The 23,543-nt window shown below is 41.6% G+C and overlaps 2 protein-coding genes across 6 annotated transcripts; one reads left to right on the forward strand and one right to left on the reverse strand.

The window, feature by feature from the left end:
• Positions 1-231: 231 nt before the first annotated feature.
• On the forward strand, positions 232-9,151 carry rnf215 (ring finger protein 215). Of its 4 annotated transcripts, XM_071402383.1 has the most exons (10): positions 235-623; positions 900-1,061; positions 2,325-2,396; positions 2,647-2,732; positions 3,090-3,144; positions 3,300-3,404; positions 3,644-3,760; positions 3,930-4,067; positions 6,452-6,554; positions 6,708-9,151. In XM_071402383.1, the coding sequence occupies exons 1-10, from the start codon at positions 387-389 to the stop codon at positions 6,728-6,730; spliced, it is 1,098 nt and encodes a 365-aa protein (XP_071258484.1). In that variant the 5' UTR covers positions 235-386; the 3' UTR covers positions 6,731-9,151. The 4 variants fall into 4 exon arrangements, with proteins under 4 accessions (XP_071258483.1, XP_071258485.1, XP_071258481.1 ...); XM_071402382.1 differs by having other exon boundaries at positions 232-623; positions 3,647-3,760; positions 6,452-9,151; XM_071402380.1 differs by having other exon boundaries at positions 234-623; positions 6,452-9,151.
• Positions 8,562-23,427, reverse strand: ascc2 (activating signal cointegrator 1 complex subunit 2). 2 transcript variants are annotated; one of them, XM_071402376.1, is made up of 19 exons: positions 23,276-23,427; positions 22,709-22,832; positions 22,219-22,377; positions 21,927-22,100; positions 21,500-21,629; positions 21,321-21,388; positions 21,032-21,145; positions 20,659-20,771; positions 20,356-20,430; positions 18,243-18,347; positions 17,996-18,064; positions 17,684-17,758; positions 17,233-17,473; positions 13,960-14,156; positions 13,635-13,754; positions 13,187-13,414; positions 12,842-12,926; positions 9,925-10,019; positions 8,562-9,771 (listed from the first exon to the last, which is right to left on the reverse strand). In XM_071402376.1, exons 2-19 carry the CDS (start codon positions 22,793-22,795, stop codon positions 9,594-9,596), a joined length of 2,313 nt encoding a protein of 770 aa, XP_071258477.1. In that variant the 5' UTR covers positions 22,796-22,832; positions 23,276-23,427; the 3' UTR covers positions 8,562-9,593. The 2 variants fall into 2 exon arrangements, with proteins under 2 accessions (XP_071258477.1, XP_071258476.1); XM_071402375.1 differs by having other exon boundaries at positions 22,709-22,851; positions 23,276-23,421.
• Between the last annotated feature and the right edge of the window lie 116 nt (positions 23,428-23,543).

The following is a 23,543-nucleotide window of genomic DNA, read 5'->3' on the forward strand; positions in this document are numbered from 1 at the left end:
AACACAAGTTGTTTTTATGCAACACAATAAAACTTGGGTTTGCATCAACAACAAAAAATAATACATTAACAGCTACACACCATGCAGTATCAGTCCACACCTTGCATTTGGGCCTGGAAACAAGCACAATACACAACTTTTTTTTGTTATTGTTATATATTCACTAAAACAAGCATTTTCTCAATTTCCCAGTAGATGGCAGATTTGCAAGCAAACGTCAACTCACATCTCAGCTTCCTGTTCTACAGGAAGTAGGTTTCTTGCTTACATTTTTGGGGTCCAAGCCAAAAAGTACAGTAACTTTAGTTGGTTCTGTAAAATAATGGTTGACAGTTGATAAGGATTATTTATTTTATAGTATTTTTAATTTACGCTTTTCTTCGGCCATGTCTGCAAGCTGCTGCTATTTTACCGTGGTGTTTCTGGTCTCGGCTCCTTCGTTCTTGTCGTGTCTGCTAGTTACGGGCGCTCAGGTCGCCTTGGTCGAGGTTCTGCTGATAGAACGTCCAGATGTCAGCACCGTTCTACAAGGCGAGGTGCTCGAAGCGAACTGGGAAAGCAGCAGCGTACCCGAAAAACAAAATCAACAACAAGAGCATGATCTCGAAGGGGACCTCATATTAGTGAGTTATGTTACAGCTAGCTAGGCTCTGCTATGTAAAACCACTGGATTTGTATGTGTAACATGACATGGATATAAACATTACAGTTACTGAGAAAATAACATATACAGTGTATATATACAGTAATCTAGATTGTCTAGCAATAGCTTAAAATGTGTTATTTTCACCACTGCATTTTGAATCATCAAGCATGCAATGTCTGCATAGGATACGTCTATGATATTACCCAGTAACAATCATATAATGACCCCAGTGTTTCCAATTGCCATTGTTCAGGTGCAGGATGAGGAGCCGCAGGTGAGCCGGGGCAAAGGTGAGGGTGTCCAAGCCAAAGACCAGGAGCCATGGATAGGTGTGGTGCCTGTCAAAGTGGAGGAGAGCAAAGCTTCCACTGCTGGGAACAGCCAGGAATCCTTTGCTGCTGCCGTTGTCAATAAAGTGAGTTCAGGGAGGAAACAAGACAAAAAAAGACCATGATTTTGTGGATTTTCACAAAATGTAATCCATAGAATGATTCTTTGAAGGAAGGATTGTTGACATATATTTGACATTTGTATCTAAAAGCATAATTGAAAAATAATTTATCAAAGTTTCTGGCGTTACCTAGGCTTCCTTTAAGACTCCATGATCTGTAGGTGCTACAAAGCAACATTTTATTTCATATTAAGCTTTACCGCTTGTTCTGTAATATGAGTATTATTTTGGATTTAAACACAATTTGTGTACATTCATTTATGAATAAAATGTAAACATTAATATTGAAAATATAAAAGTTTTGAGTTGGTAACTTAAAAAATATATACATTGTTGAACATAATATGCTAAGTGGTTCCCAACCAGTGGTACTATGACCCCTGGGTGTACTTGAGACCATAGGCCTACTGGTAAATTGCTTAAAAATCATTCTTTAACCTGTCTCCTCCCCTTCATCTACACTGATTGAAGTGGATTTAGCGAGTGACATCAATAAGGGATCATACAGTAGCTTTCATCTGGTCAGTCTGTCATGGAAAAAGCAGGTGTTCTTAATGTTTTGTATACTTAGTGTACATCAACAATCCTTCCTCCAAAGGATAATTGTATGGATTCAATTTAGTGATAATCCCCAAAATCTTTTTTTGTCCTGGTTTTGTGAGGAATCACTCACATGGGCATGGGAAGAACAGTCAGTCTACTGTTTTGTTGAATAATTTGTATATTTGGTGAAATAAGTATTGTGACACACAACAAACTATACCCTGATCAGTGAGAGATGAATAACTGTCTGAATGTTGTATCTGTTCTTCAGCACCACAGAGTTTCACCTAGGGTTGCAAAGGGAGGGTATATTACAGGAAATTTACCAGGAAACGACCAGATTTTTTAAATCCAGGATTTTATCATTGTAATCTATCACATGACATTTAATGGCCCTTTTGGGTACTTTGTACAGGTGTCTGTAATTATCTCTGGCCCTCTGTGTGGCCTTATCACATGTAAAATATGAAATTATTAAACAAAGATGATTTTCAAATAAAAAAATAGAATACTGTAAAACGTTAACCTAAATATAAATCTTTAACTTAGTGAATAGTGTTTAGTAGGAGAGTTTCAGCATGAAATATGATTCATATTTTTTTTACATGCCTTTAACACATGCAAATATATCAGTGTGGGTAAAGTAAGTCTGAAGTAAGTATAACCACTATCTCTCTTTGTTAGATGAAACGAGCCTTGGTCCTGGGGGCTTCTGCACTCATCATCCTAGCCCTCAATCAGAACACTATCAGAGAGGTAAAAGTCATTTTCTTACACACTGGCTGTGTTGGTGCTGGGCTGGAACAAAAGCCTGCACACCCTGTAGCTCTCCTGGACCAGGGTTGGTGACCACTACTATAGAGCATAACACCAATGTTGCTCTATAATTGTCAGCTGTTAGAGTAACCACTCCTCTACTACTGCTTTACAGTATAACCCCCATATAGATAGAACAATGATATATGGTCTATGATAACTACTATTCTCTCCTGTATTCTCTTTCTAGATGGATCTGTCCCAAGTCCTCTCTAAGCCAGTCATTGTCATCCAGACATCAGAAAATGTTACCAAGCTTATCGGAGCACTCCTCAGGTACCACAGTGGTGGAAAACGAAACAATACTAGTCTACACAAGGATCCCTCTCTGTGTATATATTTAACTAGGCAAGTCAGTTAAGAACAAATTCTTATTTACAATGACGGCCTACATCGGCCAAACCCGGACGACGCTGGGCCAATTGTGCGACGCCCTATGGGACTCCCAATCACGGCCAGTTGTTATTCAGCCTGGAATCAAACCAGGATGTCTGTAGTGACGCCTCTAGCACTGAGATGCAGTGCTTTAGGGCTGCGCCACTCGGGAGTATAGCTTTGATTGTATGAATATACTATAGCATACTGACTAATATAGAGACACTGAGTGAGTTAACTCTGTGGTTTATTTCATAGGGGCCTTCATGCTACTGTGAAAATCACATACAAGACTATTCTACAGGACAACTTGGTAAGATCATATTTTTGCCATAAACTTTATCACCTTAAAGAACAGCAAAATAGTCAGCGGACATTTCCAGTTTTCTATGCATTGTATCACTCTACTGTCCAGCTCATGTTATTACTTTGGATGTGTGTAAAACCTCCTCTCCGGTGGTATTGTAGGGGGCCACCCTGACGTTGTGGTCCACGTGCGGTCTCTCCAGAGGCGGTCTGTATGGAGAGTGGCAGGGGGTCATCTGCACCGGAGAGACCAACTCGCAGGTCCAGGTGTGAACACCATGGCATACATTCAAATGAATAGGGACAACAAAATAAATAATCAATGACATTGTAACCAAAGATAATCGGAATTTTACGCTACAACTCCTCACAGGCTAGATCTAACAAATCACTGATCCGTGCAACTCATTGCTTTTTCCTACATCTCTGTTGTGTGACAAACGTAAACAAATGATTTAGAGGTAGGTTAACATCCATGCCCGGTCCTGTTATATGTTGTCCTCCAGAAGTACCTGCATCAGCTGTGGAACACGGTCCTACTGGTGGCTCTGATCCTCTGTACAGGGGTCATAGTTCAGGCTCGATGGCAGTACCAGGACAACCAACTCAATGACGACCTGGAGGTAGAGTTGAACCATTTTCCTCTTTTAACCATTCAGCAATTAGCAGACACACTAATCTAGAGCAAATTTAAGTAAACAGACACTGAACGACATTATTTCAATGAGATGCTTTAAAATTAATAATGTAGAAACATTCACCATAACATTCATGACTTAATCATTCCTACAGTTACCAAAACAGGACATCCTGAAGAGACTGTCTTCCCTGAAGACCAGGATGTACCGGCAGCCCAAACCGTGGTGTGACCCAGCGCAGCTAGAGACAGACAACTGTGCTGTCTGTCTGGAACAGTTCAACAACAACCAGGTCAGACTGACTGACTCCTGAGGGGTATACTACAAAGCAGGATCAAAGAGTTAACCAGCTAACTTGTCTAAATATTCTGAAATAGTATTGTTTTTTACAGCTAAGCTTGACTTGGGCATGGTCAAATTGACTCAACAACAAAAAACTCTTAACACTAGAACCGATGGGCCTCTAGGGACCCCCCTTTCAAGTTAATGAGCAGTCATTTTGACTGCAACATTCTAACAGTGTAATTAATACATTTCATATATGCTGTCGCAAAAATAATAATTTGGTTGTGTTTATGAAAGTCTTAGGTAACATTAGATTACCATTTTATTAAAATGTAAAATAATACAGTAGCATTTTCATTATTTTGTTACTGTAGGCTATATGTAAAAACAAAAAAACACAAATTCAAGTGTAAAATCAATTTTATTCGTGTAGTGCCTTAGTTACAACTATGAAACGGAAAGCTTGTGTTGGAATGCGGTAACAGCTTATTTTTATTACGTCTAAATAAAATAAATACCCCAACGTCCAAGACTCACGGTCAGCAAGACGCACGGTCAGTATCCTAAACATCATTATAAGAGCAGTGTTCTTGATAAATAGTGAAAGTCGGCACAAAAGCAATAATTGCATTATAATTCATGTGTCGATATGACAGCAGTCAAAAATAGTCAATTGTCAGCTGGTGAGTGTGTTGCCTATGCTGTTTTTTTGCTTGAGATGTAGGGCCTGCTCTTTGTGATGACATTTTGTGCTGATAATCGTCCCGTAGTGTTAGTGGAATTTAATAATTCCTCTAATATACTCATTAATTAAATTCAATCTGTCTATTTATAAGAATTTGTAAGATACTTATTAACATAAAATAGACAGGATACAGTCATATTAAAATTAGATAATAGTGTTTATTCTCAGAGCACGCTCCCATTTGATCATAAACACAGGTTTATATACAAGATATGACGTCATAGGTTACAGAATGAGTCTCATTGTCCTGACAAATAGAAAACAGGTTCAAAAGTTCATTCTAACCTCACAGGGCACTCACATGAAACACCATATAATCATTTATCCTGAAGGCTCACTATAATTGATTACCACTTTAGCAGACAACTCAAGATAATGGAATACCTAAAAAGTTTATCTAAACACCTCAGGGCTAAGTTGGGTCAGTTCAACCATAGTTTAACGACCCTTTCTGCTTATTTTATGACCCACAACACAAATCTCTTTTCACCAGGCATGCAGAGTTCAATTTGTTATAGTTTTATCTAAAGCTAGAATTTGTTTTAACTATTTATTAACAAAATTCCTAACACGTAGCATTGTCACCGTCTTGTTCTATCCAAGTGGTGCCGTCCCTTCCTCTCTCCTGTCTCACCATTTTCATTTGGTGGTGGCGCGGGCACCTGCTCAGTGCGCACCGGTCTGGGTTTTTTGCACTTAGGCCTTGGAGGTTTAGGCTGAGGCTCAGAATCAGAAGAATAATCATCAGAGATGTCATTTCTGTGTCGTTTTCATTCAGATTTTGTAGTAACGCTAACGCAGCACGTGCATCTATTCATCTAGGTCTTCTTGCCATTGTAAAATGCACACGCTCTCACTGTGTACTCCTAATAGGCCAGAATAAGCTGATAAGACTGTTTGGATTCGATGGACTGATATAGTGTATGTATCATTTTGACATTATAATTAGAATAGATCAATACAATAGAATGGAACGACCTGTTCTTCATTCACAATTGGTGAGTACATAATTATGCATTGTTCGCCACCCCTCGCTCATCAACTTACCCATTCTCCCCCATCATACTTTACTTTGTTTATTTCATCTGTTTTTATATGTGTGAAATTAGTTTTAATATAGTTTCATGACAGTTATCGGGGTGATTGTCAACAGGGCACAGCACCTTCAACTGTTGGGAAAAGGAGGGGAGCAGGCCCTACTGTCGGGAGGAGGGGCAACGGGGGAAAACCATTAAAAAGATTACATGTCCTCCTAAAACGAGTTGCAACTCCAGTTCTGTTTGTGATATTAAGATTCTAACAGCGTCAGTGTGATAAGACTTATTTAGGAAAAGTAAAAGACGAAAGGGGGAATATTTAAAAAATATATAATAGCAGTCCAAATTACTGCTTTAGTGATTCCAGCGTTAATGAACCAGAAAATCAACAGTTATTTCTGGCTTTTTTTGTTGTTAGCTGCCACTAACTCGTTGATCCTGCTTTGTAGTATACCCCTCTGGAACTACTCAGAAACACACATAAACATGTCATATGTTACATAGAAAGTAAGATGTATAACACATAACAATTCTGTAAATTCTACTTTTAGACACAAGAGTGTTAGTAGTATGCTAACTCACCTGGTGGTGTGTGACTGTGTGTTGCAGTGTCTTCGCGTGCTGCCCTGCCTCCATGAGTTCCACAGGGACTGTGTGGATCCGTGGTTGCTCCTGCAGCACACCTGTCCTCTGTGTAAACGCAGCATACTTAGTAAGATCTCTACTTGCCTGTACACTTAAGTGCAACTTTATTTGCCATATGGAATTAACACATTTGAAATCTAATGTAGCGTTGGTGATTGTATTCGGTACCCGGGTTAATCAGCTATTCCCTTTGACTGACATCTTTCCCTTCCATCCACAGGTAACCTCTATAGAGACAGCTAATGGTAGCCTTGGCCCAACTCCTCACCCCACTGACCAGGGCCGTTTTTAAAAACTTTTCATGTATCAGAATTTCGATTCTTTAATCCCCAATTTTGCTATCCAGGTTCAAATCAATCTGGCTGTTTTTGAGCCAGTTTTCAGAAGAAAATAAGGATCATTCTGATCCAGATACCACAATATCAGGATCACACAATTTGGATTTTCAGTGTTTTGAACAGGCCTAAATCTTGCCATCAAGTGGACGAATTGTGGTACTACTTCTACACTGTCATAGGGTAAACGAGATGAGTAAATTACATGAATGGGGGATCAAGATAATCCAGGGTTTTGGCATCAAAACCATCCCATCACTACCTTTTAGAGTTTTGAAAAAACGCAAAAATGACATGATTAAAGGTCAGATTGGATTACCAAATCCTTATCCGGAGGATCATAATCATATTTTTCAGTTACACTTTTGTAATAATTTTTAATCCTGTCCGATTGCAGAATCCGATCAGATAACTTCTGAAAAGCTGGGCCCAGAACATTGGGATCAAGTTGTCTTGTCTTTCGTGACTAGTTTTCAGTAGCAGTTCCAGGCCTCACCTCTTCCTCCTGCACTGGATTGTGGGCAGGGGAACTTCTCCCAGCAGCTGGCCTTCTTATTGGACAATGTTGACCTCTGCCCTTTTAGGGACAGCCAATCCTGAAGCAGCTTCACTTATCTATGTGGTACTGTAAAACAAATGTTACTGTACCAGTGTTGAAACAAACAGTACTTTCTTCCTGGGATAACATACTGTACAATGACGTTACTCTATTCTCTCCCACTCTGTATGTGTCATAGAGTACTAGTGCCTCATGGTGAAAGTGTCTATACATGTCGAAAATTCTAGAAGGGCATTCTAATGTTCTGTGAATCTGTGGTGGAATTCCATGTATGTTCTTTACAGGGAAATTAATGTTAAGTCCAAGGCATTTAAATGTGAAAAAATAAGATATAGCTAGGTTAAGTTATATTTGCATGGATGTTAAATGCAATATGGTACAAAGCATGGTTAACAGTGTGTTGCTAACTGGCATCAAAACACATCTGGTCATTTCGGTCCCATATTCCACCATATCACAGGGTCGGTATAATCTCAAAAGTTAATTTAAATTTGTATAGATGGACTAATTTCATCCAGACTATTATTGTGTACTCTTAAAGAATACAATTTCAAAGTTTGTGTTGATTCTGAATTAATAGGAATAAGGGCAGGGAGAGAACAATTAAATTGTTACCCCTACTTTTGTTAAACTCTGTAGAGACTGCTCTGTGAGGTAAATGCCTTATTAACCAGATAACCAGAGTAGCTGTACAGAGACAGACAGCATGTTACAAACACATCCACACTTAGAGTGTACTACTTGACAGTACTTATGTTATATTAATCCTTTATGTATTCCTTAAATTATTTTACTATAAACCAGTGACCTTGCAGAACTGAAACAGACTTGACCTTGGCTAACCAATAAGTATAGTATGGAAAGGTCAGATGGAGTCACTTGTAATCACACTTCAACCACTTTCACTCAACCACATCCCACAGGCCGTCATTGTAAATAAGATTTTTTTCTTAACTGACTTGCCTAGTTAAATAAAGGTTAAATAAATAACATTTTAAAATCTAGCAACACCTTATAGGGAAATGTGAATACTATAAATGCTTCCTACCATCAGCTAATCACTAGAGAAATATAGCTGCAGTTCCCATCTTTCACCATCCTATGGTATTATGTTGCCACTAGAACACTTTAAAGTCAACGCTCAGTTCACACAGAAATACTCCATTGGAAAAGCTCTAACCACAGTATTAAATGTATTTATTATTTTGTTTGTTTTTAAAGAGAACTTCAAAAAGCAAATTGTAATGTTTTTTTTAACAAAAATGCTCTTATAGATCTTTCTATAGGATTCTCTTGTTATAAAGTAGTTGTGCATGGCGAGTCAGAAGCCTCTAGAAGCTGTTCAATGTCTGTCTGAGGGACATTTGGCCTCTTAGGCTGCACTTCCAAACACACACACACAACTGTTGTTATAGCAGCTCACTTTTTGGGTTGAGGCTGAACCATGGTGGGTGGGGATTGGCTGGGTGAGGAGATATGAACTACCACAGACACTCTCACTTCGTTCAGACATTGCACACACACGCTGCCACCCCTGGTCCTGGCCTGCCTGTCATTTTGATGTCTAGTCCTGTATTTAACTGACATTCATTGTTCTTCCAGATCCAGCAGACAGTGGTTTCAGTGACAGTCAGGCCGGTCGCACTGGTTCTCTTGTCCTATTGGAGTCTCCTCTCTCGTTTTCCTTGTTCATTTGATGACGATGTCAAAGCTAATGATTCCATCACTCCAAATCTTAATAAATGGATTTGTTACATGGCAAAAAATAAATCTTGTCCTTCACTCACTCCATTTTCAGTCAGCACTTTGGTTTAACTGAATCAATCTACAATATTGAACTAAACAACTGAAACTAAACAATTCAAACGTGTCTCTAAACATTTCACCAACAGGCCACTTGGCAACCAAAGTTCTGTTATCATGGAACTAATAATTGGTGTCCCTTTGCGATAGAAAATGGAAAACTAGAATGTCTTTACTAAAAGATAACAGAAAAAGGCCTATAAAAATGGCCTGGTCGGTGAATCCCGGCAGAAAGAATCTGACTGATGAAGAGGACTCTGGGAGGGGACATCAATCAGGGCTCATGACCTTTGAGCCCAGATTATCTTTCTCTCTTTCCTTCCTTTCCACGTTTCCTTCCTTTCCGCGTCCCGTCTTGTACGCACCGTCCGCTAGGTCAGTTGGTTGGTCTCCATGGCAACACCTATCATCAGGAGGGGATCATTCCTTTGTTCCTCTTGCGGTCAGACATAGCCCTGCGGTTGTGGTTGGCTCCCCTGCTCTTGTGGGCCTCCTTCTTGCGTCGGTCCAGAAGTGTCTCTGTTGACTGGCCCTGGCCTTTAGGTTTACCCACCACGTCTCTCTCTCTGGCAGGCTCCGGACGGTACCTAGGAGGAGGAGAGGGGTTCAAATGGGAAATGCACACATTTATCATAAGCAAACCTCAATTTAGGATGTCTTACATTGTAATTGTAAGACATGTAGCAGAACTTAAGGACAATATAAGACATGGATTTAAGTTGGTGTGTGTGTCTCCGTACCCCTTCCTGTGTTGCATGGTAGCTCTCCTGGCCTCTGCCCTCTCTCTCAGCAGAGCTGGGTCCTGAACAAACTGGTCTCTCTTCACAGCGCCATCCTGAGAACACACACCATGGAAAGGGTTAATGATACAACACATACTGACTGATCCATCTAAACAGCTTAACCTAGATATAAGAATAACATTACAGCATAGCCACTGGTTCAACTATGTCAAACCTAATATAAATAATCTGGATAACAAAACATGGTACATAGACAGCCTTAGGTAGCTAGCTATCTTGTGGGCAAGATTTTAAACAGCGCCATACAATCAATAGATAACACTTACCATGCCCATATTGTTGATCGTAATAACAAGGCAAGCAACCGTATAGTTAGAATAATAAAGAACAGGGATCAAGGGTGATATTTGAGGAAAGTGGCAGGTATTGCTATTAACTTACATCCATAGCGGTTCGTGTGAACCAGCAGTGTTCTATACAAGTTGTCATGACTTGCCAGTCCTGAGATGGAGATTGGGGGTGCCCTCTCCTGGGGCTGTTGGCCAGTTTTATGATGGTCGTAAATACCTTCCCTTGCCAAGCAGTATGAAGGGAGAGACCTTATGAATTTTGGCAGGAGAAGGTCCTTTGTTCTACTACCTCCCCAAAATTGGAGAATTAAACAATATTTCTATTTTTGAGAATGTGGAAATGGTCAGTGGAGACCAAAACGACTTCAACATGAGGGTTCTTTTTAATGTTGTGACATCATGAAAGACGGTAGAACCACATAACGGTACCTCTGTCTACACTTCTCAATTATGAGGTGTGCATCTGAATGTTGTATAAAATGAATGATTAAGTGTCAGAATACTTTTGAAAAGACAGAAAAGTGATTTTAGTCTTCTAAATGAGAAAATAGTTTTTCATGTAAAGTTTACCAAGTCCGTAACCATGCCCACGTGAGCACAGAGATTATGCAAAACGTAATGGAATGCCCTTTTTCCCCAAGTGTTTAAAAGGACGCGCTGAAGAATTAACATATTAGACCAGTTATGTGCAGCGCCAGCTGAATACGTTACTAATGGTTAAGAAATCTACCACTCTATAGACCAAGCAGACTAAGGCATAAGCCAAATGTTGCAAAATGGTTATAAATTCTGAAGCTATCAATCAATACAGAAGAAGCAAATCCTAAACATCGCGTTATCAGTCTGCAGCTGAAGACGTACGTAGCCTAGGGATGAGAACACCGACAACCTCAAGCATTCTAACGAGATCAACTGAGAACTACTGTACAGGGTACTTCAAAGTATCCATTCTTACCACCAGCACAACCAGGAGCTGGTTGATAAGGACATGGTGATCTCTGGTGGCCAAACCAGAGTCATACACCCAACATCTCCGTTACCAAAGGATTTGGACGATCAAGGACAGCTCAATCGTAAATATATAAATTGCATTCTCTTTTTTTCAAATGAACGGCTATCAGAGTGCCTAAGATTTTGTATTTTCGTGAGCGAAGCTTCCCAATGTCCAATAGAGTAACTCCTTTGTCTCCCTTCCCCCACCTCGCTGAATTCGCCACCGTGTTATAACCAAACTGTCCTGTTTTGTTAGTCTTCTAGAGACTATTTACTGTATAATGTTAGTGTGTATTCTGTAATTGTTTAATTAGTTAGTAAATAAATAAATTTAGCCAATTTGTGTATCGCTGATTCATCAATGAAGTAGGGTTCGTGCAGACTTCAAGAAATTACGACGTTCAGAATGACTGATGAGGTAATAATACATTAATAAGTGACTAATCGATAAGCTTTGAAAATATCTGAAGAGAGTTCAAGTCTGGAAATAGTAACTCTTTAAACATTTTCCGGTGGTGCTACCTTCTCGTTAGTTAATTAATGTTACATGACTGGTTTAATCAAGTAATAATAATTACACAGAGAATTGATTTGATATAACAGTCATCACATTAATGAAAAGTCCACGTCAAGACAGTGGTCACTGACCTTTTCTGAGTCAAGATCACATTTGCAGTCAAAAAGCAAAGCTCTACCGCTCAGATTTTTAGAAATGTTTCTCAGTCTGATCTTTTTATTATAATCATGTATTATTTTTTATTTAAATTGAGTTCCCAGAACGGAAGTCGGAAGTCTGAGATTTCAGAGTTTCCAGTTGTTTTAGTTTAGGCATTAGTCTCAGCGGAGGAAGGGAGAGAGCAGCAGAGGGTCTGCCTTTCACAGTCCCTGCTCTCTCCTTCCTTTCCTCCGGTAAGACTGACTAGAGAGATGGGACAGTCTTCCACCTGATGGCGAAACTTGAGTCGCACCGCATCTGCCTCATGCACAAATTCATGTTTTTTCTATGACCAGAGAAAGTGAAAAGACATGACGAGCTGCTAATAAATAATAAAAACACAGGGCTAATTGATACACTTGGCTACACATTCATTGCAGCTGCAGCGCAAGTGGAAGTAGGGATAAGCGTGTGTTATGTTTTGTAATAGTGTTAAATAAAAACAGTGTTGACAGTGCTGAATAAAAACTTAAGACATGAACCAACTCAAAAAAATAGCAGCTCTTTGCTGTGTTCTTTGACAGTCTCTCTGGTCATTGTTTTTAAAAGTTTGCTGTGGCCGGGGTCGGCGAAGCTGTAGGCTTCCAGATCTCCCAGTCCGCCGGGTAGGCGGAGTTTGTCTTTTCAGACAAATTAAATGGTTCAAAATAGGAACACTTTGCCTACTCAGTGCGCAGGGCTTCTGAATCAAGTTCACCTACCACCAACACCGCAACACGAATAAAAAATAAGGAGCGCAAGCCTTTATCGTAGGCTTTTCTACAGAAATGTTTGGTGCTCGACTAGGAATTCTTTGAAGATCGACCGGTCGGTGACCACTGTTCTATACAGTACAATCCATTTCTATACAACCTACCTTCTCGTCCTCTTCCTCCTCTACGTTCTCCTCCTGCATCTGTGGTCTGCCTCCCTGCCGTAGGACCTGAGGGATGGTGAACGGCCTGTGGAAGGGAGAGAGAGAGAATGTGTCACAATCAATAAATAAAGCGTATTCATAAAGCCCTTTTTACATAAATGTGGTACAAGAGTTGTCACAAAGTGTTTTCATTAAACAGAGCTAGATCTCAAAGGCAAGCAGTAGCACCTTGGCAAGAGGGAAGAAACCTTGAGACTGAGCAACCAAACTCAGATGGGAGGCTCTAGTCTAAATCAGCATAATGACTAGCTAAAATCTTAATCAGTAAACAGGTGTGTATGTTACCTGCGGTTGAGCAGGTTGGAGTCTCCGTCCAGATCATTGGCTCCTACTTGGTTGATGTCATATGTGTCATCATACTCATCATCATAATCGTTCAGATTGTAGACGTCTCCTGATTCGCTGGGAGTCACGATGACCTCATCCACCACAGTCTCATAGGTCAGGTAGCGTTCCTTCTGCTCTGCTATGTGCTGCTTGTCATTAAGCAGGTCCCGCACACTCTCTCCTTTCCTGAAGGGAAAACACAGACAGATATACAGAGATTATAGATCACACACAAAGATACAGAGATCAGGCTTTATTGTACAGTTCACTATTGACCTGGTATTTATCTAAAAATTATTCTTTTTATTTTGGGTGTGGTTTGGCGTGACAAAACAGCACAGGAAACGGTCTGTGACCGAGTCATCAGGCCATCTTGGCCACAATTAAATAGTCGATAGTGTCTCACCTCCGGCCCTTCCAGACACGAGTCATGTCCACCTGGTCTCTGTTGAAGATATCAAACTCATCATCGTCAAACACGTTGGACCTGGTGCTGAGTACAGGAGGAAGCTCCTCCTTTACCGGCCTGGAGAGAGAGGCGAACATCAAAATTAATACCTTTTTCAGACTACCCCAACCGGTGCTGGCTCTGTCATTTTCCGTTCACATTGTTATTTACAGAACAGTTCCCACAATTATGGTGGATGCGTAACCAGGCCAGCGCAGCACGACTCAGCTTGTGTATCTTTGTTTGTCTACACACAGACCAACCCACACACCCCTCTCCCTACCTGGGCATGGCTCTGTCCAGTTTGTCCAGGTCAGGGTGTAGTCTGTCCTCTAGGATGTAGTTAATGACCAATTCAGAGCTGTAGTTGTACTGGTGGAGACAGGCCAGTAGAAATCCCTCTCCCAGGTCTGGTAGCAGGTCTCTGATGTGGGTTAACAGAGACTCCAGCTCCCCCGCACTGATCGTACACGCAGCACCCTGGATAACATAACACATATCAGACACGGGCACGCACTATTACAACAGCATCTACACAGGACTGAGGCTACTGTGTATTGTCTGACTGTGTGTTGTCTCATATAGGATGGGTAAGCTCTCAAAATGATTTGGTTATATGTGTATTATTTTGCCTGCTAAAATTACAAATCTGGAGGTCATACTTGCAAACATAAGCAACCATTTAAATGTAAACAGTTGCGTTTCAGCCAATTAAAATTGTTGATTTACTTGCACGTGACAGAACACTAAATTGTAGCTGGTCCCATCAGATAACATGGCACACGTTTGCGCTAAACTAGCCCCACCAGGCGGCAGTGATTATATCCTGGAACAAGTTCTGCATCAGCCAATTAAAATCGTTGATGTAGTTGGACGAGTTTCAAAAACTTGCTCACGGAAGCGTCCTTAACATACCCCCAACAGCATGTCCTGATCATCAAAGCAACTATATTTGACTGACTGGTCAAATTGCGCTCTGTGTAAAGTGCCTAGTCCACATAATTGTTGCAGATTGTGGCATGAGTTCCAATCTCACGAGTCCTCACATTTGAAATGTAGATTTACATGTATTGTGTTAGTGTGTTGAAAAGGGACGTAGCCAACAGCTTGAAAATGAAGATTGCATTTATTATTAAGGAGCTCTCTCTTCAGCCTTGCACACAAACACTAATAATCATATAGCATAGGCTTTATTACATGGAGGTGTACACCTAAATGTAGGCCTAAAACGTTTTAAATGCATTTTTAATCATCTGCTTTGTCACATATGCATTACTTGACTCGAGGAGGATGAGCATTACAAAGTGTACAGTAGGATTATACACTCCCTGGCCAGTTTATTAGGTACAACACCCAGTTTAAGAAAATGTATCACTCCTACAGGCAGTGAATCATGTGGCCGTGGCTTGCTATATCAAGCAGGCAGACAGGCAGGCATTGAGGCTTTCAGTTACTGTTAGATTTAACATTAGAATGAGCAAAACGAGTGACCTAATCGACTTTGAACGTGGTATGATCGTTGGTGCCAGGCACGCCGGATCCGGTATCTGAGAACTGCCCTCCTGGGCTTTTCACGCATGACAGCGTCTAGGGTTTCTGAGAATGGTGCAATAAACAGCTTGTTGATGAAAGAGGTCGAAGGAGAACGGCAAGAACTGTGCAAGCTAACAGGCGGGCCACAAACAGGCAAATAACGGCGCAGTACAACAGTGGTGTGTAGAACAGCATCTCGGAACGCATAACTCGTCGATCCTTGTCACAGATGGGCTATTGTAGCAGGCGACCACACCGGGTTCCACTCCTATCAGCTAAAACCAAGAAGAAGTGGCTTCAGGGGCACGCGATCACCAACACTGGACAATTGAGAAGTGTAAAAACGTTGCCTGGTCCAACGAATCCCAGTTCCTGTTGCGTTATGCTGACGGCAGAGTCAGGGTTTGGCGTAAGCAGCATGAGTCCCACCCTGCCTCGTGTCAATGGTACAGGCTGGTGCATCTGCAGCAACTGCGTGATGCCATTGCGTCACCATGGACCAACATCCCTGTGGAATGTTTCTGACTTGTAGAATCCATGCCCCAAATAATTAAGGATGTTCTGAAGGCAAAGGGGGTTCCAACCCAATACCCTATGGGGGTACCTAATAAACTGTGTAGGTTGCACTCTCATTATCATCCTACAGATGGCGGTATTGTTATTTAAAAAAAGTTTATCCCAAGTCCAAAGGACTCGAATCAACAGAGGAAGACAATTGGCTGTGAATTTTTTTAATCTAACTCTATGATTAGCATTTTCTGTATGCTACTATAGGAACTCCAATCAACATAGCTATAGCTTACATTAATTATCATCAGATCGTGTCCTCCTTATGCTATAACCTACTAATGCATATGGGACATTGAATGGTACAACTCAATTCATGAACAACTGGCCGGTGAGCCACCCATAGAGTGATTACGCCCTCTCCTGGCGAGGAGAGTGTAGGCAACCCTGGTTCTGGAATGGCGCAGGAACTTCATGTTTTTTATTTAACCCATCTGAAAGACCAGATGTGTTGATTTTAGGCAATCACTGCTCAATTAGCTCAAGTTGGTCTTGAGTGGTGCCTAGTTGGAACAAAATCCTGCAGTACTCCAGGAACAGGGTTGCCTACCCCTGGTGTAGGCTATCATTACTAGGTTAAATTATTGTGTAGGCTTCACTTAAAACGGCTGCAACGTTTTATAGGCTATTCATTATTATATTCCTCCACTTCATTACATGCGTTTTGAATCGAGTGTCAACGACCAGTAATGACCTATTTTTTCCTCAACAAAAAAGCTTCATGCGAGGGGGTCTCGAACCCACTACAGACTCTGGTTCGATTCCAGGCTGTATCACAACCGGCCGTGATTGGGAGTCCCATAGGGCGGCGCACAATTGGCCCAGGGTTTGGCCGTCATTGTAAATAAGAATTGGTTCTTATTAACTGACTTGCCTAATTAAATAAAGTTTAAATAAATACAGAAAATAAATCAACGTAGATGTTGTAAGGACCTCATTTATCTTTTTTCCATAAAAACACAAAAACTTGAGATTCTCATATTTGCTAGGAGCCTAGTCAAGGATGCATCATATTGGCACACAACATTTTGTTACAGACCAAAGTAACAAAAGTAAACCTTTAATTTGTAGGTTTAAAATATACCCCCTTGGTCAGGGTTGACCTATTTTAAGAAATGCCATTGGTTGGTGCATATAAAGTCTAAGATCTTTGATCGGCTGATGAAGAATTTGTTCCAGGTTATAATCACTGCCACCTGGTGAGGTTAGCATAAAGCTAATATATGCCATGTTATCGGATGGGACCAGCTACAATTTAGCGTTCTGTCACGTGCAAGTAAATCGCCTATTTGAATTGGCCGATACGCATTATGAGTCGGAGAGAAACGGTGTAAATTGAAATGGTCACTTATGTTCGCAAGTATGGCCCTGTTATTTTGGCGGTTTAACTAACAAACTACAACACAGCTCACCCCACCCCATTTGCCCAAACTGGTATCCCCTATTCAGAACTCACGTTGTCTCCTTTATGGGGCGTATCCCGCATGGCCTCTGCTCCTCTGGGGGTCTCCCCTCCTTCCCCTGGCTCTCTGATCCCCATCTCTCCCCCCCAGGCCCCTGCCCCACCCTCTACTCCCTGGCCAGTCAGCCCGGCAGAGGAGTGTGTCTGCTGGGGTCTGTACTGGGTTCTCCTCCGGCCGATGCTGTCCCAGGCATCCTCCACCCCCTGGAGCAGATATGATGTCCTAGTCTCATCTCTGACAGGGAGGGAGGGTTAAGGAAAGACAACAGGCAGTGCTGGAGGAAAGGGTGGTGGAGGTGTGTTAATATCACTGCTCTAGGTTGGATGGATGGATACGGTTCTTCCAATGAGGGGGACGTGTATGTTTCTATGACTGAGTGGCTGACTGGTGGACTCATTGAGGAACATGTGTCTGAGTGTGTGAGACCATGTGGAGGAAGGATACAGGAGAGGGAAGGCCTGCTGTAGAAGACTGATATCATCAGCTATGGGGAACTGCTCATCGTAGTCCAATAGGAACCTGAGACAGACAGCAACAAGGATGGCATAAACAAACATTCTTTATCTCCTCAATGGACAACCTCCAATCAGTTACACAGCATTCCTAACAACAGCAGATATCGTACGAAAACTCTAGTACTCTAGTAACTCTAGGTCAGGGATGCAATGGTCAAAAATATTGATTGATTGAAGACGTTTATGGCCCTTCAAAAGTAAATTCTTCCCATATCAGGATTCAAACAAGTATGCACTGTACCTCTTCTCTGGTAGGAAAGTAGTGAAATGCTGCAGGAGTTCCTCCACAAATGTCTGAATGTTCTCTGAGCTAAAAACAAATTAACAACAATGTTCAAAGGCTGCAGGAAGGCTATGAGCAAATATGATCACCATACTAAAAGAAAATATGAATCTTAGGGATCCCCGTTCCAGCATGAAGGTTTGGTAGGTGGATAAAGAAAGTATGAAAAAGAGAATTGAAAGAGATAAAGGCAATTTATTCTGACCCCTCTAGTATGGGCTGTAGGCAGGTGTGTTGTAGCAGCAGGTGTGCCATCTCCACCATCCTCCTCCGGGCGTGACACACCCTCCTCCACAGGTCCTCCTGGAGACTGGCAGGGGGGAAGGGGGGGTTAGTCACTCACACAAGTGCGTACACACACACACATGGATGCAAAAATGAACAGGCGCGGTACATACATGCACAGTACATACACACACAGAACATACAGTTGAAGTCGGAAGTTTACATACACCTTAGCCAAATACATTTAAACTCAGTTTTTCACAAATCCTGACATTTAATCCGAGTAAAAATTCCCTGTGTTAGGGCAGTTAGGATCACCACTTTATTTTAAGAATGTGAAATGTCAGAATAACAGTAGAGAGAATTATTTATTTCAGCATCACATTCCCAGTGGGTCAGAAGTTTACACACACTCAATTAGTATTTGGTAGCATTGCCTTTAAATTGTTTAACTTGGGTCAAACGTTTTGGGTAGCCTTCCACAAGCTTCCCACAATAAGTTGGGTGAATTTTGGCCCATTCCTCCTGACAGAGCTGTTGTAACTGAGTCAGGTTTATAGGCCACCTTGCTCACACACGCTTTTTCAGTTCTGCCCACAAATATTCTATGGGATTGAGGTCAGGGCTTTGATGGCCACTCCAATACCTTGACTTTGTTGTCCTTAAGCCATTTTTCCACAACTTTGAAAGTATGCTTGGGGTCATTGTCCATTTGGAAGACCAATTTGCGACCAAGCTTTAACTTCCTGACTGATGTCTTGAGATTTTGCTTCAATATATCCACATAATTTTGCTTCCTCATGATGCCATCTATTTTGTGAAGTGCACCAGTCCCTCCTGCAGCAAAGCACCCCCAAAGCATGATGCTGCCACTCCCGTGCTTCACGGTTGGGATGGTGTTCGTCGGCTTGCAAGCCTCCCCCTTTTTCCTCCAAACATAACAATGACCATTATGGCTAAACAGTTCTATTTTTGTTTCATCAGACCAGAGGACATTTCTCCAAAAAGTACGATCTTTGTCCCCATGTGCAGTTGCAAACCGTAGTCTGGCTTTTTTATGGTGGTTTTGGAGCAGTGGCTTCTTCCTTGCTGAGCAGTATGACGGCTGCGTGGTCCCATGGTGTTTATACTTGCATACTATTGTTTGTACAGATGAACGTGGCACCTTCAGGCATTTGGAAATTGCTTCCAAGGATGAACCAGAGTTGTGGAGGTCTATAATTATCTTTCTGAGGTCTTGGCTGATTTCTTTTGATTTTGCCATGATGTCAAGCAAAGAGGCACAGAGTTTGAAGGTAGGCCTTGAAATACATCCACAGGTACACCTCCAGTTGACTCAAATGATGTCAATTAGCCTATCAGAAGCTTCAAAAGCCATGACATAATGTTCTGGAATTTTCCAAGCTGTTTAAAGGCACAGTCAACTTAGCGTATGTAAACTTCTGACCCACTGGAATTGTGATAGTGAATAGTGAATTATAAGTGTAAACAATTGTTGGAAAAATTACTTGTGTCATGCACAAAGTAGATGTCCTAACCGACTTGCCAAAACTATACGTTGCTAACAAAAAATTTGTGGAGTGGTTGAAAAACAAGTTTTAATGACTCCAACCTAAGTGAATGTAAACTTCCGACTTCAACTGTAGACAGTTCATGCACAGTACCCACACACACATACATGATTAATAAGGTTGTAATACACTATTAATTGGTATATACAGCCATTTGTGTGAATTTTCTTAATAAGCCAGAATGTTTAATAAAATTACATTTAAACTTGATCTACCGGTTGTCGGTGCATTTTGTCCTTCTGCTGCTTGAAAACTGAGACAAAATATCCACAGAATAGTGTTATTCAGATGACTTTCAGTACATCAGACTTTCAAAAAGTTTGGTAAACAACACTTTCCTGTGGATACTCCATCTCCACCTCCTACCGCCAAAAGAACCAACCGGGAAAGTAACCTCAAATATAATTTTATTTGTAGCGACAAAGTATTTTTTTACAGCAACTTCTTGCTGATATCCATGGGGTAAGCATGGTAACAGTCTGATTTTCAGGCAAAAGCACACGTCTATGAAAAGAAACACACCTCTTGTCGTCAAAGTTTCTTTTCCTCACAGCCTTCTCTATGTCAGGCACAGCCACCTCGTAGAATGAGGCTAGTCTAAGAAGAATAATAAGGTAAAAAGTTAGAGCAAAAGTGATCAATTCTGACAAATGCAATATTGAAATAAACAAATGTTCCACCACTGTGGAAACAGTGTAGTTGAATAGTGGTGGTGGGAAACAAGCTAAATACTGCTTGTTCTTGGCTGTATATGTTTATCAAATAAAATAATTCAAACTGCTGAGGAAACTGAGTGGACGGTGTGTGAGCGAGCGCGCACGCTACCTGTTGAGGAAGCTGTGACAGTGAAAGGTGGAGCAGGCAGCAGGGAAGATGTCCAGGAAGGCCTGGATGGTTGTACAGGTGTCACACAGATACAGCACCAAATCCACTAGGTCCTGGAAGAGGAGGCACAACCAGTCAGAAAAAGTCACTCCTGTACTAGGAGAATGTCAACTCATTGAGGAGATGGAAGAGGTTTCACAACCAGTCACAACAATCAGTTAAAACAAACCGGTGACTCATTGAAGAGATTTTATACTTCAGCTGACATGTTTTAAAGACACCAATCTCTGACAAGCAGTGGACTTTACTTTATAACTGTGGTCTTTCTAGTCGGTCATGGTGTAAAATGCATCAGCAGTATGTTTATCATAACCTGTTGACTCATGGTCATGGCGGTGGGTCGGCCGGATGAGCTGAGCTTCAGAGGCTCGATGGCAGTAGCTCCTTCACACTGGAGACCACACTTAGCAAGGATAGTGTCCAACACCTGGGGAGAAACAAAGGGCAAGTCTGAAATGGCACCCTATTTTCTACAATGTGCATTCCTTAAAAGTTGCAGGCTGAGACATCTTAAAATGCCGTGACACTAAATTTGAATTGAGGTAAAATTTCAGCGTCACCTAGATTATTTTCAAAGAGCACAAAACGGTTGTGCTTCTTACCTGTAGGACTGAGAGAACCGCCTCATCCAGGTCTCCATAGTAACACGGCTGCTGGGTGAAGATGTTTTCTGGGAGATAAACAAAACATTGATATCATTTTTAGAGAAAAAAAATCTGTCCTAGATCCATTTGAGTAGGTAAAGTGCTACACCTGAGAAAAGGCCCATTGCTGAGCTCACCTATCATCTTATGGAGCAGCTGGGAGTTTCCTTTCCCAAACAGAACACACAGGTCCAGGATCTTGGGAATGTCGAACAGGAAGTTGTTGTAAATGATCTCTCCGAACACAGTCGGAGTTATAAAGCTCTCCTGAGAGAGAAGAGAAAACAGGAGATAAAAGTTATGTTCAGTCAGACAATTCTCCTCTCAATATAAGAGTCGGACGGAGAATAATGAATGTTCCAAAAATTCTTTGCCTCTAACAGAGGTTAAATATAACTTGTCTCTAACGCAGTCTAAACATGACCTTTAAATGTGAGCCGAGTTATCTGCTTTTAAATTACAGGTATCTGGACGTGCATAAGACAGTTTCTCCATTCAACAACACTACATCATTGCCTTATCAGAAACAGACAGACCCCCAGAATACCTAGAAAGCAGCGGTACCTTGGACTCCTTGTGCGTGGCCATTCTGAGGAAGGTCATAAAGACGGCTCGGTGGATGCAGCGCTGCATGTCAGCAACAGCCGGGGAGGAGGGCAAGGAGGAGGGGTCTAATCCCCGAGGGGAGTGGCGTAGGTAGGAATCTAGACACTTCTGCAATGACTCATCAAACACCACCTGGGGGGGAGGGGGATATGCGTGTTAAAGATGGACACAATGGGTTTAGGTCCTTCTTGGTCAGGTCAAAACCTCCCGTCTCCACATCATATGGTGTATGACAGCCACAGTGACTGACCTGGCACCAGAACTTGTCATGTCGCAGGGCCAGCAGCCAGTCTAGGTCCTCAGTGATGAACTTGCCATGCTCCAGGTACTCCTCCACCTGGGCGGGGGAGCTGTCCTCAGGAGGGGGCTTATAAGTCACAAAACACCGCTCCTCCTTCCTGTCTGGATGCTGCCATGGCAACACAAGGACAGTGGGCAATGGTTCAGAGACATCAGACATAGGCAAACAAACTGATATTATATAGCTTAACTTCTACAGTTGAGGGAAACATATACTAGAGTGGGGTTATGAGAAAACAACTATGACAATAAAATATGTCTGATGAACTGGCACATAACCAATGGGAATTTACAGACTTCGATGATAGCTTACAGTAGCAAACTAACTAATGCCGATAACATACCACAACGCAGTTCGTTTGTGATGTGACAACCACAGCTTTGGACATAATGTACACGAGGAAGCAGTGTCAGATGGTTTTTAATGTTGGCTGTCTTACCAGGGCTGGCAGGGTGCGCTCCTTTCCCAGAGGCCCAGTAGCCTCTGTCACCTGTTGCTCATCAAGAGGTATCATTGCACACGCCATCGTTTCTCTTCACTCTTTCAAGTTCAAGTTGATTCTTCTAATAGAGAGATAACTTACTGTATGCAATGGATAGGACACACATCCAATTAGTTAGACGATTCCCTGTTTAGGTAACAAACTGTAAGTTTAGCTGGGTTAGATCAAAATCGATTAAGCTAACTAAGCTAGGTACAACCGTAAAGTATGAATCAGTAATGTTACCTAACTAGGCAACGCCGGTGTGTAGTTTGCCGATAACAGAATGTGCATTAATAATTTAGGAAGTGGCTACAACAAATCAACGTGGCACTGGCAAAGAAAGACATAACTAGCCAGCTAATTGCAGACAGTTAGCTAGCACGAGCTTCTCAGCTTGCCATTCAGACAGCTGAGCCACACAAGAGTTGGCAAGGAAGCTGAACCACAACGCGTTAGTTAAGCTAATCGAATTATGTTAGCTATTTTAACATCATATGTAATTATCAATAACGATAAACTCACCTCTTATTTTATATAATGTTTGGCTCTTTCAAGCCATTACGAGCCTAGCCACTGTTCTGTTTTGCGAATGAGGCGAGCCGGAAGTTCCCAAGCACTTTGACATTGCACATTGCGCACGCGCAGCTCAATGTCTGTTTGGGTGACGCAAATGATGTACACCCTGGGATGGATAGCAGAAAGGAAGAATCTTTGTGCTTGATAGCTAAGTTAGCCATTTATGAGGCCTTCATGGATTCTTCAGAAATATTTAATATGCGAATATCATGCA

The sequence above is a fragment of the Salvelinus alpinus genome, chromosome 5, assembly GCF_045679555.1.
Source record: "Salvelinus alpinus chromosome 5, SLU_Salpinus.1, whole genome shotgun sequence".
Classification (NCBI taxonomy): domain Eukaryota; kingdom Metazoa; phylum Chordata; class Actinopteri; order Salmoniformes; family Salmonidae; genus Salvelinus; species Salvelinus alpinus.